The sequence below is a fragment of the Xyrauchen texanus genome, chromosome 2 (assembly GCF_025860055.1).
Source record: "Xyrauchen texanus isolate HMW12.3.18 chromosome 2, RBS_HiC_50CHRs, whole genome shotgun sequence".
NCBI classification, from domain to species: Eukaryota; Metazoa; Chordata; class Actinopteri; order Cypriniformes; family Catostomidae; genus Xyrauchen; species Xyrauchen texanus.
Genome location: NC_068277.1, coordinates 12205331 through 12224073, shown reverse-complemented (window position 1 = coordinate 12224073; position 18743 = coordinate 12205331). Strand labels below are relative to the sequence as shown.

General features: G+C 35.1%; 2 protein-coding genes across 3 annotated transcripts in view; one reads left to right on the top strand and one right to left on the bottom strand.

Moving 5' to 3' along the window:
* The window catches only part of frem1a (Fras1 related extracellular matrix 1a), a 54160-nt gene extending 45869 nt beyond the window's left edge, over positions 1 to 8291 (bottom strand). Inside the window, exon 1 of one of the 2 annotated variants that reach the window (XM_052153851.1) lies at positions 8108 to 8291. The gene's annotated coding sequence lies outside the window, so the exon portion shown is untranslated. The remainder of the gene's footprint in view (positions 1 to 8107) is intronic. The other variant, XM_052153835.1, reaches the window with a different exon arrangement.
* Positions 8292 to 13435: 5144 nt separating this feature from the next.
* LOC127662313 (growth/differentiation factor 6-A) lies at positions 13436 to 18382 on the top strand. Its single transcript, XM_052153446.1, has 4 exons — positions 13436 to 13767; positions 15920 to 16550; positions 17889 to 17975; positions 18107 to 18382. Exons 1-4 carry the CDS (start codon positions 13491 to 13493, stop codon positions 18234 to 18236), a joined length of 1125 nt encoding a protein of 374 aa, XP_052009406.1. The 5' UTR covers positions 13436 to 13490; the 3' UTR covers positions 18237 to 18382.
* The last annotated feature ends 361 nt before the right edge of the window (positions 18383 to 18743 follow it).

Below are 18743 nucleotides of genomic sequence, written 5' to 3'. Positions count from 1 at the left end.
TCCCCCTTTTCTTCCTGCTGTCTTTCTCCAGTGAAAAAGCCAATTTTCTAAGATTGTTCCATAGCCTCAGGCTAAATGAACTCTACTAAAAAAGACTAAAAAAGCTCAGATGTTCAGATAGTGATCCATTTGTTTTGTTGGCGTAAAACTTCGTAAAGTTAGTACAAACAGGGTCTATTCAACATAAATACAGTCAGACTCTGAGAATACAACACAAAAGCTTTAAGCCACAAATTAATCTCTTAAAAAAGCAAGAACTAATCACAAATGACTAATTAATATACTAATTCTTGTAGAATTAAAATGAGAAGGAAAGGGAAATAAAACAGTTCTAGGCAAGTTTGCCAGCATGAATACAAAGTTGTTTGAAGTGTACAAAGGAACAGCAAAACAACTCCATTAAAACTGGACCACTCATATTTTAGATGACCTTTCAGTCATCTTATATCAGAATTATTGCTGAAAAGTGTAACATCATCTTAACATCTTGGCCGTGTAGAGCACTGTGATGGAAACATTCCTGATATGTGAAAACAGATGTGGTAAATGTATTTCCTATCAAAATCCCAAACCCTTGCTTAGGTCACCTCTAGTCAAGAAACCTTAAGTTTGGCATTACATCATACTTTTCATTGAGAGCACATGGTTTAATTGAGAGCACACCTGGTTGTCCTCATGCATGGTACATGAACTGTATTCAGTGCCTTGGGCCTTTCACAAAGAGCTAACAAACATGCAAGTCTACATAATAGAAATGATCCCAAATAGGGCTGTACTTTTATGACAAAAATCATAATTGACATTTATTTCCCTTGTTATTGTAATTACGATCAATTTCAATTCATATAATTTACATACATTAAAATACTTATTTTATGTGGCATAACTGCACATCATATACTTTTTGTAGCCTACATGTCCATCTTAAAAGTGAACTTTACATTGGCCCTCTTAGCAGCAACTTTGAATAAATTATACACAAAAAGCAAGCAACAGACATGTCTGTAATTGTTAACAATGCTGAACTGCAGCTAAAAAAGGAAAAATAAATAAATATATAAAAATAATTTAAAAAAAAACACTTTTTTGAGGCAACAGGAATAGAATTGACACTTTTCACGATTAGTTAGTGGCAGCTGCAATTGTTATCTGCAATTGCCTTTGACTATGCAATTGCCCTAATTCTACCTGAAAGTCGCTTTAACAATTAAATAACTAAAGGCATTACTAATAAAGGAGTACTATTACACACACACAAAAAAAAAAAAAATTATATATATATATATATATATATATATACATATATATATAAACTTGTAAAGATGAGATACATGCACAGATTCTCAGACACTTGCTTCGTTGGTCCCTTTGTTATCAGACTGATTTGATTATACTTGCTGAAAACAGATACAGGTCTGTATCACAAGAGTGCTATGGTAACTAATCTGTCTAGAATCAGTCCAGTAAAACAGTTTCAATATGCAGTGGAGACCAACATCAGAGTAGCTTCACTCATAACCCTGAATTAAAGTGATTGTTCACCCCAAAATTAAAATGATCTCATTATTTACTCACCCTGATGCCGTCCGATATGTGTATGGCTTTCTTTCTTCTCCAGAACACAAACAATGATTTTTAGAAGATTATCTCGACTTTGTAGGTCCATACAATGCAAGTGAATGGTGGCCAGAACTTTGAAGATCCAAAAAGCACATAAAGGCAAATCCATACACATAAAAGTAATCCATACAACTCCAGTAAGTTTAATCCATGTCTTTAGAAGTTATATGATAGGTGTGGGTAAGAAACAGACCAACATTTAAGTCTTTTCTTTACTACAAATATCCACTTTAACTTTCACTTTCCCATTCTACTTTTGTTTTTAAAAATTTGCATTATTAGTGCATATCACAACCTACTTAGCAGGGAGGATAATTTATAGTAAAAATGTACTTACATTTTGATCTTTCTCTCACCCACACCTATCATATATCTTCAGAAGACATGGATTTAACCACTGGAGTCATATGGATTACTTTTATGCTGCTTTTATGTGATTTGGAGCTGTAAAGTTCTGGCCACCATTCGCTTGCACTATATGGACCTACTGAGCTTAAATATTCTTCTAAAAATCTTTCTTTGTGTTCAGCATAAGAAAGAAAGTCATGCACATCTGGGATAGCATGAGGGTGAGTAAATTATAAGTGAACTATCCCTTTGAGAGACATGAAGGTGATAGAATAACATGGCAAAAATGTGGTCTGGACATACCTTGCCTTTAGAGAGAATGCTCACAAAGGATTCAAAAAGAGAGCAGACTGCTTGATTTGGCAACAGGATTCTTAGTTTGTTTATTGCCTTGCTCTATAATGGCTATTATAGAAGTCTAATGTTCTCAAGGAAGAAAGATTTAATTTGTGTATTAAATTTGGTCACTTCCCCCTGGGATAGTGTCTTAAAGATGTTAGTTAACTCCACTGATGTGATGTAAAGATAAGAAGAGGATGTCTTAAGACCACATGTAAGCTGAGATTTAATAACACTGCAGGCTCAGGATGTCTTTAACAGTCGAAGGATTACAAGTGCACTTCACAGGTTATTCTTCAAACAAGGCAAGATATCCTTGTTCTGCTCTGGGCAGATTACTACTGGGGGACCCTTTCACTTCAGTGTAGCTCACCACTGACCACATGCTCTGTCAGTCCAGTGGTTACAAGTCAAGTAAGCATTACTGCCTAAGCCTGCAATATAGATCTCTTTTCAAAGCCATGAAGACTTAAACTGACCTAACTTTTTCAATGTTAAAAATACTTTCTACTATCCTAGCTTAATGCAGAATAAGCCATTCGCAGGTTGATTTTTTGGAAAACTGTAAACACAGTGTCTCTTCGGTGCTATACGTATATTGCTCTGTTTGTTGCATAGCCTGACGTCTGACACAGCAACAGTGAGTGAGTTTAAATGCACAGCAATACGCTAGTAACAACCAAAAATCAGCTTATTAAAATTAATCTGACAAGGCAAGGGACCCACATTTACATAAAACAGTCATGTGCACAACACTTAGCAACAGCTAAGCCGGTAAGAACGGCAGTAAAGGTGTTTACATGCAGAGCAAAATCAGGGAAATGGGCAAAAATCAATGAGTGCTTAACCGTTTGTAACCTTACTTGGATCAAGGAATGCATATTTGTGTAATTTCATTAAGTGGAGCAGAAATTACACTGTTCAAATGTAAGTAGCTGATTAGCCGATAACATAAACTGTAATAAAACAAATACTGTTGAGTTAGTTATTGTTTAAGAATTGACCACAATTCTTGCTCATGATGGGACTGATTACATTTTATAGTGTTTGATCATGATAGTGTTTGATCTGAATGTGTGAGAAGATTAAGAAAACAACAAAGATCTTTTGATGAGGAAAGTGTTTAAAAGAACCTAGTCAGGCCAACATTTAACAACTACCATTATGTATTTACAAGGATGAAAATGTGCTATCCTATTATTGGACACTTTTCAAATAGTTGTAAAACAGATGTTTTGCTATTCTCAGATTAATGACTTCTTAGATGCCTTTGAGGGATTTGATTTTGTGTGCACACCACAGGAAAACCACCAGTACATTCTCAACTCTTCACTCGTGTGATCTCACTGTGTAGAAACTGTCAACAATGTTCTCAGGGCATGATTCTACATGTTGTACAGTCTATGATTATGGTTCACCCTGTTTGGGATGTTCTCTGTAGGTCTGGTGTAAGTTCAACAGACTAGTGTTGAAGGGATCCATCATGGGTTAAGGTAAACACAAAATGAGTCTGGGATAGGCTACAGTGAATAAGCATGTAAGAGATGAGGAAGAATTTGAGAACTTAATAAGGAACAGTACAACACAATATGTGTGTGTGTATATATATATATATATCACACACACACCTGTATATAGGTTGAAGCGTTATCTTACATCCATGTAGGAAAACATCTGAACAATGCCACCAGCATCTCCACAGAACAGCTGTCCACTTGAGGGGAATAAAAGAGCTCAATCCCTGTGAATGGTGTCTCCCCTACACTCTCAAAATACTTAGACATTTGCATACTGTATATTGGAATATTTAGCAACAACATTTAAATATATTGTTTATTTGCTAATAATCAACAACAATTTGAAATCACCTGTTTCCTATTGTTCCATTGATTTTAATTCAATGACATCATTCACAGTGCTTCATGGGACTGTAGTTCATTCCCTCATTTAAGACATTAAGTACACAGGCTTGCACGTTTTGTCTGATTTTCAAATATTTTTGCTTCAAATGAAAGGTTGTAACGTTATGATTCACCTCAGAGCTGGTTGATTTTTGTTCATGAACTTTCTATGAGACAAAAATGCATTTGAAAAATACTTCTGGAACCAGATGGCAGAAAAGTGAGCAAGAACTGTTGCGCTCTATTGAAATTCTATTAGATTCCATTAGATGTAAAGCACCCTAAATACATATATTTATGTAAGATTCTATTTTATTTCTAAATTCCATTAATTCTATTAATATAATTTTCTATTATATTTCAATGGAAATTGTGAAACATGTTTAAACTCATCATCGCATCATACCTTTTCATAATATTTTAGGAATACATTTGATCAAATATGACTGACCTGTTCTACATATGATCTTGCAAAAAAAACTATTGACATTTAAAACTACAAAAGTCACAGGCCATTATATACAACAATCATATAAGTCACAAGCAATCAGAACTCAATTAAAACCAGCTGACTGAGAATAGCTATAATATGTGGAAGTTATGAGAGCATTTCATAGAGGTTTATTTGTACTTATTGGACATTGTTTTAGTAGCATTGCTTGTTCATTATGGTGATGGCTGGGCCCATGGAAAGATATGTTTCAAGTTCAGCCAAGATTCACATACTAATGTTTTGGTGTAGATATAGAGGTGATTAAGAGGCTCCAGCCAGGAAACCCCATGGCTGTCTAGGTGGGTGGCCCTCACCCCACTGCACACTTTCTAAACTCTCCTCTGGTTCCATTCAAACATGTAGGGGCAGTTTTGCTGTCATCAAAATGTGCCAAGCCCAAGTGTGAAAAAACAAAAAACTAAATGAGCACTGGCATAATCTGTACTTCATAAAGAAGAGTAAAAAACATATACATATTCTGTAAAACTTCACAGTATGAGACCACTGAAAATGGTGCTATTTTGCATTTTTTTTATTTTAATAATTACAAATGATAATTTCCATTACAAATTGCATAACAAGTTAAATGAGAAGTTTAATGGAAAAATGTACATGAATTTAAGAATTTCTTTCTTTCTATTTTGGTATGTTCCACTTGAGCTGGTATGGACTCCACAAGTTTATGCAAAACCTGAGGATTCCTGTGAAATGAACACCAAAGGTGATGCAATAACTTATGTTGTAATGTTGTCTTATTTAATCTAAATCGATATGATACTTCTAAGGCAATACATTTGAACATTTTGCTTTTCGTAATCAACTACATTTACAGGCTTGCTTGAGCCAGATCAAATTGCGCGGTAGTTCAAACTTTAGCGAACATTCCAGGGGGATGGGGGGAGGTTACCCCACCACCAATAATCAAAACAAGCAAGTAACCCCCCAAATTGTTTATACCATGATCAATGCAAACAAGGGTAAATGCTTCACTCTGCAACCCCTCATTGTTCAAGCCAAATCTACACCTTTGAGCTAAACTAATAGAGTTTGCAATGCAAAGGACGGGGGGGTATGAGTCCTGAAATGCAAGTGAGTTGACAAGTGATCTGAAAGTGTTACAGAAGGACCACTAAATGATGTGGTTGCTTTAGCAATTAAGTTTTTATTGTCACATTTCCTTTTTTTTACATTCTAGGTCAGGGTTAGGTTTAAGGATTAGGGTAGGGAGGTAGGTTTTGTTTATTTAAAACTCGATAGAGCATCAACCTTAAAAACCATATCTGATTGGAAGTCATCTGAACTCACTTTTAGTGCCAAAAAATGGATATTTAACCTCGAAGTACTTCTAATGAACCTCGTAATATTATTATTTTACAGAAATGTTGCCAGTCTCATAATTGCCATGAGATAAGGCTGTCCTACGACTATCTTGTGTACTTAACTTTTGTGCAAAGTAGTTAACATGGTCAAAGTCAGAAATCTGCTTATTAAATTTGTGACATTGAATAGTCACAAAGTGAAGTATTTTCTTTGTCACATTTCTTCGTATTACATTTCAAATAATTAAATATACAGGTTAAATTAGATATTTAATCCCAGATTTCCACTGTTACCTCAAACTTACCCCACTGTACCTTTTTGACCTTAAACCTCTCCTCAGGGAGGTAACTATCCACCTTTCAGCTGCACTTGTTAAAATGAGGCAACTATGTGGTTACAGTATTTATTTATTTTTTGATTTAAAAGCTGTGATCACATTAAGTTCCATTACAGCGAAAAGGCTTTAATACCACCATGGTATTAAGTAACTGTACTTCTTAAAATGTAAGGCAAAGCAAACTGTCATTTTCTTCGAGTGCACTCATCAGAGCATGCAATTTCTGGGTCACACGGGAAAAAAATCTTGCATTCCTCTCTTTTATAAGTGGGCATTCTATACAGCTGGGACTGACTGGAGACTCCGGCTGGAGCCAGCACAAATTTGCTGCCTTTCCTCACAGCGCTGTGCACTGCTTCTCATCTCGCTAATGACAGGGTAACGAGCAGCCAACTATTTCCAAAGCAAAGATGAGCAGAGCGAAAGGGGTAGGCCCCTTTCTCTCTCTCAATAGCACTGGACCCCATTTGGCAGCATACCAGAATGTCCTTCCTCAGTGTTTGTAAGTGCTGAGGACTCCCAGATTCAAACAGCGAGTTTGGTTATCAGTTGGGGTGACTTCAATTCTAAGCTTATAAAAATCTCAGTAGAGGTTGAGCGGTGGTATAATTCACAAGTTTGACATGTTTAATACGACATGCTTAAAACATGACTTTAACCATAATAAATCAATAGCCACTCAGAGAGCAACTGAGAATTCGCTCATGAGTAGAACAGTTGTCATAGTAGCCTAACAACGTAAGCCCTGAAACTGTTCTTGGTCAGATATTTCGTAACATTAATTAAGTATAATTCATAAACACTGTTTAGTAAGTAAATTATTCAAATTATTTTAGGGTTTCAAATGTACAACAAATTGAAGGGACCAATGGGTTGACAACAGATTCGAAATTCTCTATTTCAGAGAGACTATCATCAGGGAGAAATCACTTTGAAAATAACCGTCTTTAAAGTATGTTGAAAATGTTTGCTTTCTCAAGCAAATTCTTGAATAAAATTAAATTTAGTGAAATCAAATATGTGGTCCTACTTTATATTTAATGTCTTTAACCACTATGTACTTCCATTAACATATATACAACACAATGTATTTATTGTGTAACTACACGTTGCTCTGAAAAATGCTCTTAAGGTTCACATGTGCTGCTACTGAGGTGGAAGTACGGGTAGGTGTATGAGCTGGTTAGGGTATGGGGTCAGGGGGTTAGGGTTAGGGTTAAGGGTAACAGTGTAACTACAGATGTACTTAAATACAGGTACTTTGAATGTAAGTACAATAAAACACCACATATGTGCATAATAAGTAAATTGTATCAAATGGTTATGTACATAGTAGTTAAAGACACCAAATATAAAGTGGGTCGAAATATGCTTATGGGCTACAGCCAAAAACAAATATTGCAAATACAGATAAACTGCAGCACCCATGACAAAAAGTGTCCCAATTGTCCTGAATTCACCCCTACATTTGGTATAAATATACACAAGAGAAATTTGGCTTACTTTTACAATTTTAACAATTTTAATTAATAACCTTTAATATTTTTTTCAGTTTATGTATTATCTAAACTAATAATTAACATTGTTATTGTTGGCTCAACATTTTAAATATGGTAATTAACTTTTCATCTTTCAGATTGGTTCCATGAGTTTAAACATCGAAGATTTAGCCAGTGGCATTGTTATACACTACTAAACACATACTCACACAAATAGAGTACACATGCTGTTAATCTTATATGTCCTTACCTGAAATCACTCCACAACTGTTTGTGTTCCTTCTTCCTCCCTGCTGACTCAAAGCACACCACTGCTTTCCACAGCAACTGTCTAATTGACAAGAGTCCTGAGCCCCGATGGCAATCCACACCCCTGCACAGTGATGGGAGAAGGGAAGGAGGAGGGTGTTGTGTGGAAACTCAGAGCGGAGAGGTTGGATTGTCTTGCTCTGGAGGCTTTAAGGGAGGAGTGAGGATGGAAAGTCGCCTGACAAAGGGAGAAAAAAATGCAGAGGCAATCACAAAAAAGAGAGAAGCAAACAAAAACAGAGTGAGATGAAAGAAAACACTCTACACTCTGACAACACCTTCACCATTAGATAATGACAGATTGAGGGTGACTTCCATCAAAGGTGTCCAGATGACTCATGAAGATAGCATGTTTGTTATCAAAGATCTGTGAAATAATTTTCTTAGAGTCTCAAATTGGGTTGTTGACAAATAGCATAGTATAGGAATTATGTAGTGACCAAAATGTATTATTATATCTCGTTCTTATATTTTAGACATTTTAAAGTAGCCACCCTAGATGACAGCTCTGCACACTTTGGCATTCTCTCAAACTACTTTAGGAGGTGCAACATGGGACGCTTTTCAAAGTTCTGAAGGATTTTACATTTACTATAGATATACACAGGCAAGAAATAGTATTTGAACCCTTTGGAATTACCTGCATTTATTAAAAAATTACATTTTAAATCTGGTTTGATCTTCATCTAAGTTGAGATAATGAACAAACACAATTTGTTTTAACTAATAACACACAAATTCTTGTATTGTTATTGTACATATTGAATACATCATTCAAACATTCACAGTGTATGTTGGAAAAAGTATGTGAACCTCTAGGCTAATATATAAGCTAATTAGAGTCAATTAGAGAGTAAACCTGGCATCCAATTAATGAAATGAGATTGGAGGTGTGGGTTACAGCTACTTTGACTTATAAAAAACACTCAAAAATTTTGAGTTTGCAAGTCACAAGAAGCATCTGTTGACATGGACCATGACTTGCAAAAAAGAGACATCAGAAGACCTACAATCAAGAATTGTTGCTTCGCCTAGAGCTGAAAATGGTTACAAAGTTATCTCAAAGAACTTAGATATTCATCTGACCACAGTTAGACAAAATGTCTTTAAATGGAGATGATTTAGTACTGTGGCTGCTCTCCCTAGAAGTGGCCGTCCAGCCAAGGTCACTCAAAGAGTACACTGCAAAATGCTCAATGAGGTAAAAAGAACTCAAGAGTGACAGCTAAAGACTTGAAGGATGTATGAATTGGACCTGATAATAATAAACTAAATTTATTTATTTATTATAAAATATTATATAATATATCGTAATAAATAAATAAATGTAGTTTTGTAAAACCCTAATCCCCAACATGATCCATTTTTATATACATACATATCTTTATAAAGTCACTAAATTAAAAAATAAACAGTGTAAAATTATTTTAGATGAAGTGTAGCATGTCACACTATGCAGGACACTGCTTTCATTCACTGACATGTTAACTAACCAACTTGTCTTAATGACTCGTGCTAATTTTGTGTCCTCCTCTAACGTATTATTTATTAATGCCAAGGCACAGAAAGACTGGTTTTAATCTTAGTAGAACAATGTCCAACCTTTAACTATTACATTCTGTCACACAACAACCATAAGTCTCTTCTGCACTAACCTTTGGCCTTCCAATCATTGTTAATCTATTAACCAAGTGTAGTCTCCAAATTATTAACTAATACATTCTGCCAACTGTGTAAACAGGATGTTTTGTTCTTCACTCTGAATGAGGAAAAATAAATAATGAGATCACAAAGGCATGAAAACATACAAAACAGGCATGTTCAACTTCACTAACTTCATGCCAGGTAATTCAGAGTAAAATGAATGGATCTACATTCAAGTTGGACCCCCTCACAGACCACACATGTACACAGAGACAATTATCGAAAGGTTTCTTCTCACAAGGCCTTTCGCTGCATGACATAGGTCGGACCAGGCCCTTTAACTTTTTGCGTTTCAGTTGTATAACACTTACTCTACTACATCTTTTACATTTGGATGTTATGTCTATCTGTTAGGTCTATGTGTTAGGCTACATTATGTATATGAGAAACATGGAGGCAAAGGTTCCGAATGGAATGGAATCATTTTCAAATCAAACACCATTAATTTGTGTTTATTGTTATAGTGAGTGTGAAAAGACAAATGGGCCTCTTGGAAATTAAATAAAGTCTAGAAACAACACTGTATCTACTATCTCAGTTCCCTCTTAGTCAGGTTACCATGACTGCACAGTTTTGAATAAATAAGAACCAAGCTAATCCCTCCTAAAACCCTTTTTATAAAACAAATTGATTGAAGCTTGTAAGAAAAGTCAACCACTTCATGTGGAGAGTCTTAACAGCATTTATTCAAAGTCAACAGAGTATATTCATTTAAACATCACATACAAACAGTGTGTTACAAATTTACAATTGAAGACAGCCACTTCAATTGCTTGTAATCTTCACTTCAGATAAGTTCCTCCAAATATTGGCTGTTCAATTCCTGGCAAAGTCCAGATTGAAATCTTGCATTAACTTTTTGAGTATCAACAACAACTTAGAGATTCATCATGAAGTTTGTTTCAGGAAGGCTTTGATATTATGTTTTTATCATTACATTTGAAATGGCTATAGCTGAGCTGTCTAGAAATCATATTTTCCCACGTCAGGCCTCAACTGTTTTCTCTTTGTGTTTTCTATTCAACATCAATAAAGTCCAAAGAGGTGATCCCTAACCCAACAGTGGTTTAACAATGAATAGGTAAGACATAACTTTGTCTCCTTGATTTGCCTCAAGGCAGAAGGGACCCCCCCTCTCCTCAAAACAGAGCAAACTAAGAGGCTTTTCAACAGTGTTGGTTAATTCTAATGTTTAAATCCATTAGCAAAAAAGCTTAAGGAAGAGACATTATGTTCTGATCATTCTTTGCATGGTACTGACAGACACAGTGATCTAATGACAGATAAGAGTGACGGAGTGTGAAAAGAGTGAGGAGGTGAGGAGTCCAACAACTCTCGGAAAGAGTTGCATTCATATGGGATCATGATATGGGAATGTGTTTGAGCCACATTCACTATGATCAACTACGAGAGGACATCTGACGAAGCACATGGAATTCTGATAATTGCCAATTTATGGTAGTTACAGACTTGAATAAACTCTAGCCTCTAACACTATCCCCATCTGAATGGAAACATGTACACATCAAATCAAACATATCTTGCAGTGGCATATGTTGTAGCATCTCATCAACTTCTTGATGATCGAAATGTTTTATACGGTATATTGGTAACACTTTACAATTAGGTTCCATCTGTAAACATTAGCTAATGCATTAGGTATCACAAACTAACAATGAACAATATATATTTTTACAGCATTTCTTAATCTTTGTTAATGTTAGTTAATAAAAAATAATTGTTGATGTTAGTTTATCCTACTGAGACGCTGTGTCCACATGCGTGGACATTACATTTTGGCTTCGCTATAGGCCATACATAATTTCAATTCATTTAAACTTACTGATCTCAGTTCAGGAGACTCTAGGCTGTCATTAAAGGGTTAAACTTTTGACAAATGAGTCATGTGACAAAACAACATGGCGCCGATCTCAGCTGATATTGTCTTTGGGAGAAACAGCAACAAAACTACATCTGTTAAGAAATCTCATGAAGTTTTTGCATTAAAACCTGTTTGAGTCTCTAGTTTTATCCGATATGCCATTGTATAATTTTCAGCGATTTATCGCGAAGCGGCACGAAAAGCGAAATGACCACATATGTGGACTAGATGCTCATTTTTCATAAAATATCCTATATTCGCTGTGCATTATCGTAGAGAATCAATGGATGCATCCAAAAGCTGAAAAGTGTTGCTTTTGAGACATTATATGGAGTCAGGATGAAAATAAGGTGCATTTCAAAATTGTTCTGAGACCAGTGCAGGCAGACACCACACTGGAGGTTAACTCATTATCTAATTATGGAGCAAGGGAACATCATATATCTTTCCTATGCAGCCAAGTACATTCACTCCTTACATCCATTCAAAAGTTCAGTTTTAGTTTGCAGATGATGATTGAACCACTCAACATGTTTGGCCAATATGTAACATTGGGAATCAGTAAATAGATTCAGAATTTATAATGTATCATTTTATTTTAACATGACTAGCAGTGATTGGATGTTGCTGACCATTACTTTGAATTAGAATGAATTATGCTAATTTCTGATTGGTAAAATGCTTCAGCATTGACTATCACTTGTTTGCTTTACTGTGCAAAGTAGGAACATTGAGATTCTGTTGCCAAATTTGAAAAAAAAAAATAATAATTAAAATAACAGTGCAACAGAAAAGTAAAGTCAAATAATTGTTATTTGTATTTTATTTTTTATTTGTGCTTTTCCCAATAAAAGCAGCAGTAATATCTGTAATGTCTCAACCAACACTCCTGGAAACATAATAAACAGACTTATATATATAAATAGACTTTCTATAGCTTGGTATTGTTTAACTTAGTCCCAGTGTCCACATAGGTGGTCATACATTTTTAGGGAAACTATTTGGTCTTTTTTTTCTTTCATATGCCATTTTGCCTTAACAAAATTCACAAATTATTTATTTAACGTGCAAAGAACTCTAAACTGAATTTTGAACTTTCATGGCTAGGGTTTGCTAACTTTACATTACATTTATTTTTATTATTATTGTTGTTGTTGGTCTATAAATATATATTGTATTTTCTGCCATAAAATCAGAACAGTTTGTCCTTTATCCCACAGCCATCATTGTGTTTTTGAATCTACCAGCCTACATGAACTAAACAATAGTGACATCTATTGCTCAAATGTGAACCTACAACTATTGCATAACTATCCTCAAGGTTATAACCAAGGGATTGCACTTGATACTTTTGTTTGTGCCAAGAATGCAAAAGTTAATGAACATAGATGCAAAGAACACTATATGTTTACATGGCGAGAGCAACAAGTTGAAAGGAGCCCTTGATTCAAATACATGAAAGGTACTCAAGCTTTAAACCAAAACAAGCCTGTTCACTTAGCAACTCTGCCAGGAAAACCGACACAATGCCTGTCAAATGGAGTGTGACATTCCAGAGGTTTTCTGTGGGAGAGCCGTAATTGCCTTTTTTCAATGTTTGGCTGTTGGTTGCATGGGCTGTGAATTCTCCCCACCCACTAATTAGTGAGCAGGATTATACTGTCCCTACTGTTTTCTGAACTTGTTCTGTGGTAGAATCAAGGCTCAGCTTCTCAAGTGAATCTTTCATTTTTGCAGAATGAGGATTTTAACGTCATTTTTATGCTACTCCATTGGTCTTTTAGGATTAGGTGGGATTCATGGCCTGATGTCAGTGGACAATCTGGGTGAGGAACTGGAGGACAAAGACCTGAGCAAAGCTATTCTGGAGATGCTACATATTAATAAACTGTCTCAACCTCAGCAAGTAAAGCCACACCCCTATATGAAGCAGGTTTATCAGTCCTTGGACACACAGGCAAGAGATTTGAGTGCTGCTGATGGAACTCTTGTGCAGAGTTTCCGGAGCACTGAAGGTAAAAACATATCATTTTTCTTTCATAAAATGGAATTAAATGTTAAAATAAAATGTATTGTCATTTACCAACACTTTATAATCAACTAACATTGCCCTTTATTTGTTTAGAGTTTTACCTTTACTGTAAAAGTGAGTTACAATGTTCTAACACTGGTAATGAAAATGCTTCTATTTAGATTTTTTATTTATTTAATTAATGCTAAATGTATCTTTACAAAGGACATTAGTGTAACAATTTAAGTTAACAATTATCCATATTATCCCATCATGATTTCAAAATGTTTCTAAGAGCATATTTCTTGTGAATTCAAGCAAGGAAATCTGACCTTTAGTACAAAGGAGTTAAAAGAATGTTCCATGGTTTCGTACAAGTTCAGTTCCATCGACAGCATTTGTAGCATCATGTTGATTACCACTGAAAATAGTTACTATAGATTTTAGTGTGATCAAATCACTGTTCTACATCATTTAAATCGCTAACAGGTTTTACAGGCATTTTGTCACCTTTTGTCACACATTTTATATAATTACACTTAAGCATAGTATGCGATTTTATAACTTTTAAATCATATTTAGACCTAGCCCCATTTACTTCAATATAAGTGTCTTACCACAACCATGATTTTTTATAATTTTTTTCATAAAAGTAGGATGATTCAAAATATTTTTTTATGGTAATCAATATTATGACACATATGCTTGTATTGAACCAGGAACATTCCTTTAACATAGTCAATGTCCCTAATCTTAAATATTGCATGTAGAATATGGAGAGAATTTTAAATATTTCTTCAATTTACATCATGATTTTTCATCATGTAAAATATTAAAATGTAACTGTTTAATTTCAGTTTTAAAAGAAGAAAAAAAATATTACATTCTCAATGCAGTCTTGGACTTTTGGACCCTACATACATTTAAATTAGTTTTACTTTTACACTCAGTGGCGTCTCTACATATCCACCCCACCACGTAATGCAATTGTGCAAAGCATTCAATGATAGTCTGAGGGCCACGTTCGGCTTTGCCGCTTTAGCCATTCAAAATCTATGATCATACACTCACCGGCCACTTTCTACTTATTTATGCGATTATATAATCAGCCAATCGTGTGGCAGCAGTGTAATGTATAATATCATGCAGATACGGGTAAGGGGCTTCAGTTAATGTTCACATCAACCATCAAAATTGGGGAAAAAATGTGATCTCAGTGATTTCGACTGTGGCATGTTTGTTGGTGCCAGACGGGCTGGTTTGAGTATTTCTGTAACTGCTGATCTCCTGGGATTTTCACTCACAACAGTCTCTTGAGTGTAAACAGAATGGTGCAAAAAACAAAACCATCCAGTGAGTGGCAGTTGTCTGGACGAAAACAGCTTGTTAATGACAGAGTTCAAAGGAGAATGGCCAAACTGGTCCAAGCTGACAGGAAAGTGACAGTAACCCTAATAACCACATGTTACAACAGTTCTATGCAGAAAACATTTCTGAACACACAACACATCGAACATTGAGGGAGATGAGCTACAGCAGCAGAAGACCCCTCTGGGTACCATTACTGTCAGCTTAGAACAGCAAACTCAGGCTGCAGTAGGCACATGCTCATAAAAACTGGACCGTAGATGATTGGAAAAACATCAGTTCTGACAAATCTGGATTTCTGCTGAGGTACACAAATGGTAGGCCCATGGCAGCCTCCGTTTTCTGTTCTTGGCTGACATAAGTGGAACCCAACGTGGTTTTCTGCAGTTGTAGCCCATCCGCCTCAAGGTTTGACATGTTGTGCATTCTGAGATGCAATTCTGCTCACTACAATTGTATAGAGGGAATATCTGAGTAACCGTAGCCTTTCTGTCTGGTCAGCTCGAACCAGTCTGGCCATTCTCCATTGACCTCTCACATCAACAAGGCGTTTCCATCAGCAGAACTGCCGCTCACTGGATGCTTTTTGTTTTTGGCACCATTCTGAGTCAACTCTAGAGACTGTTGTGTGTGAAAATCCCAGGAGATCAACAGTTACAGAAATACACAAGCCAGCCCATCTGGCATCAACAATTTCCTGGAAGTTTAAAACTTTCTAAGTTTTCAAATCTGAAGGAATACATGAAAATAAACTTAAAACCCTTAAAAAGTGTTCTTTTTCTAACAAGAATTAAAGTACAGCACTCCAGGATGGATCTGGTTCAACATGTCTCAGCTGAGCCCCTCCATGAGGGTTGCAGAGCTGGTCCTGTTGAGGAAGACTCTTCATCCCAAGCCACTGAGTGTGACAGTCACAGTGCACAGTCTTTCACCAGGAACAGACAACCTGAGCATAAGCGGCCCTCTTGTGGAACAGTTTCTGAGCCTGGACCAGCTGCCTCCATCAGGCTATGATGTTTTTGATGTGACATCTGCAATAAACCAGCACTCCCGTCGTTCAGATGTCTTGGGCTTCCAGCTTCGGTTTGGGGATGAGAGTGGCAGCTTGGTTCTCCATGAGGCCCTCACACAGAGCCTCTACTGCCTGGATGGAAGCTCCCTCAGCCAGCCACTCCTAGTCGTCTACAGGGCCAAATCAATGGAACTGCAGCACAGGGCTACAGGAGAGAGTTCTGAGCACAGGCAGAGGCACCACTGTATGTTTAGCTCAGATTATCAAAAACAGAGTATACAGTTGAGGCATGTAAGACATGCGGCTAATGCTGCATGTAAACTGTATGTGCATCACATCAACCTTCATAAGACCAAGTTAAGTCAATGGATTCTACAGCCATCCAATTTCAACATCAGCATTTGTAGGTATGACTTGTCTGTTTTAATACAAGGGTTAGTGCAATTTGATATTTTAATTGGAATGACAAGTAGAGGAATTTCTTGAATTACAAATCAACGAAATTCAAATGGTTACACAACAGAGGAATTGTAGTCAAACACAAGTTTTGTGACCAAATATAAATAATAAAATGATGCATTTTTACTAGTTCATTTTTTACTAGTTTTAGAAGTTAATGCACAATACATTTTCCACTATTTATTAGACTGATATTTCCAAACTTCCAAAGTCAAAACAATCAGCACAGCCATCAAAGCAATGGCATTTTAATTTAGCCATATGGCAGCACAAAATGCCCACCACATTATTCATATTAGTTATTTGATTATTTTGTGTGAATAATTATAAAAAGAATTTCAAAGTGAAATTGTGAATAAAAATAGCAAACAAACACAAAAGTCTCACATCTACTCCGATCACTGCTTCTGTAAGCCTTAAACTCTATACCAGCTCTTACCTTAGGTTGTTTTTATACAGAATGAGTCTAATTTTATTTGTCTCTTAGCTTGTCTGTGTAAATAATACACTTTTAAGTGTCAAATGTCCAGAATAAAAAGCACAAAAAAAAGGTATTATTAACAAATAATTTAAATGTGTTCCTGACTATTGATGAAAAGTTCTTACTTTTCAAATGACGCCAAGATCAAGTTTATTGTCCATTGGGAGGCCAAGATAATCCACAAAACATGAGGGAAGGGTGGAGCCTCCTAAAAAAGACTGGATGTGTAGGGCGGAGTCATAAAACACATTGGAGCGCCCTGTGCCTTTCAGATCTGTATATTGTGATAATGAAAAAAAATCTAAACATCTTTCTAGTGTTTGCTGCCATCTAGGGGAATGATCTAAGACTAAAAGTAGGGCGATATTGCAAATAGAGCCTGCATTACAAGCTTTTGAAATTGAAGGGAAAAAAGGTCAATTTAATTTGATCGTTAAGACCATCCAAGGGTTAAACCAGTTAAAAAATATATGCCAGTGTGATTTGATTATGACAACTTCCATGTGTGACAACTGGGATAACTCATACTGAATAATGAAATTTATTATTTTAATTGCATAAATTTATTTCCGTTTCATTCCATGTTAGTTCTACTTAGGCCTAAATTCAAATTGGGCTTTCTGTTTGTGACATTTATTTAAATTTAGTAATTTAATCGAAATGCTTAAACATCTCAATTCAATTCTGAATGACACATCCCAGGTTAATAATGCATCACAGTGATGAACATAAATATTATGTGTTTTTATTGTTTGTGTGACATGGACAAATAATGTTTTTGTATTTTCCTATATTATATTTTTAGAGGTATCTGTAGGAAAGAAATGTTTTTGTCATCCATGACTGTTCAGACACAGGACAAAAAACACAGAGAAAACAATTTACTTAAAAGGTACTGTACAGTACATTAATTCTCCTTCTCTACAGGTTTTTAAAGTTACAGTATGAATGACAAGTGTGAGTCACAGTTTTTGATACACTGTTATGATAGAAAGTAACCTTAAATTATTTTCTATTTTCTAGATCAAGCTGCATACCACAAGGGCTGTCGTCTCTCATTGTAATGTACAGCAGTGACACTGCTGACATTATTATAAAGGAGCTAAAGGATATCACAGCAGAGCGATGTGTATGCCAGCCAAACACCCACTGAAAAGCACTGCATATAGCCTATACAAAATCACATTTAGGCCAATGATGTGACACTCAATTTACTTGAATACAGCTCTTCTATGATGAATATGTATTCATGTAAATATGAAAGTGAAAGATATCATGTGGAGTAACCAGACAGTAATGTGTGTGTATATATATATATATATATATATATATATATATATATATATATATATATATATATATATATATATATATATATATATATATATATATATATATATATATATATATATATATATATATATATATATATATATATATATATATATATATATATATATATATATATATATATTATAATTTATTTGTATTTATATATATATATATATATTATTTGTATTTATATATATATATATATATATATATATATATATTATTATTATTATTATTTTTATGTCTCTTGAAAAAGCGGTAATACTTGAAAAAATTAATGTTTTCAATATATTAAAATATTATTAACTAATATTATTAAATCAATATT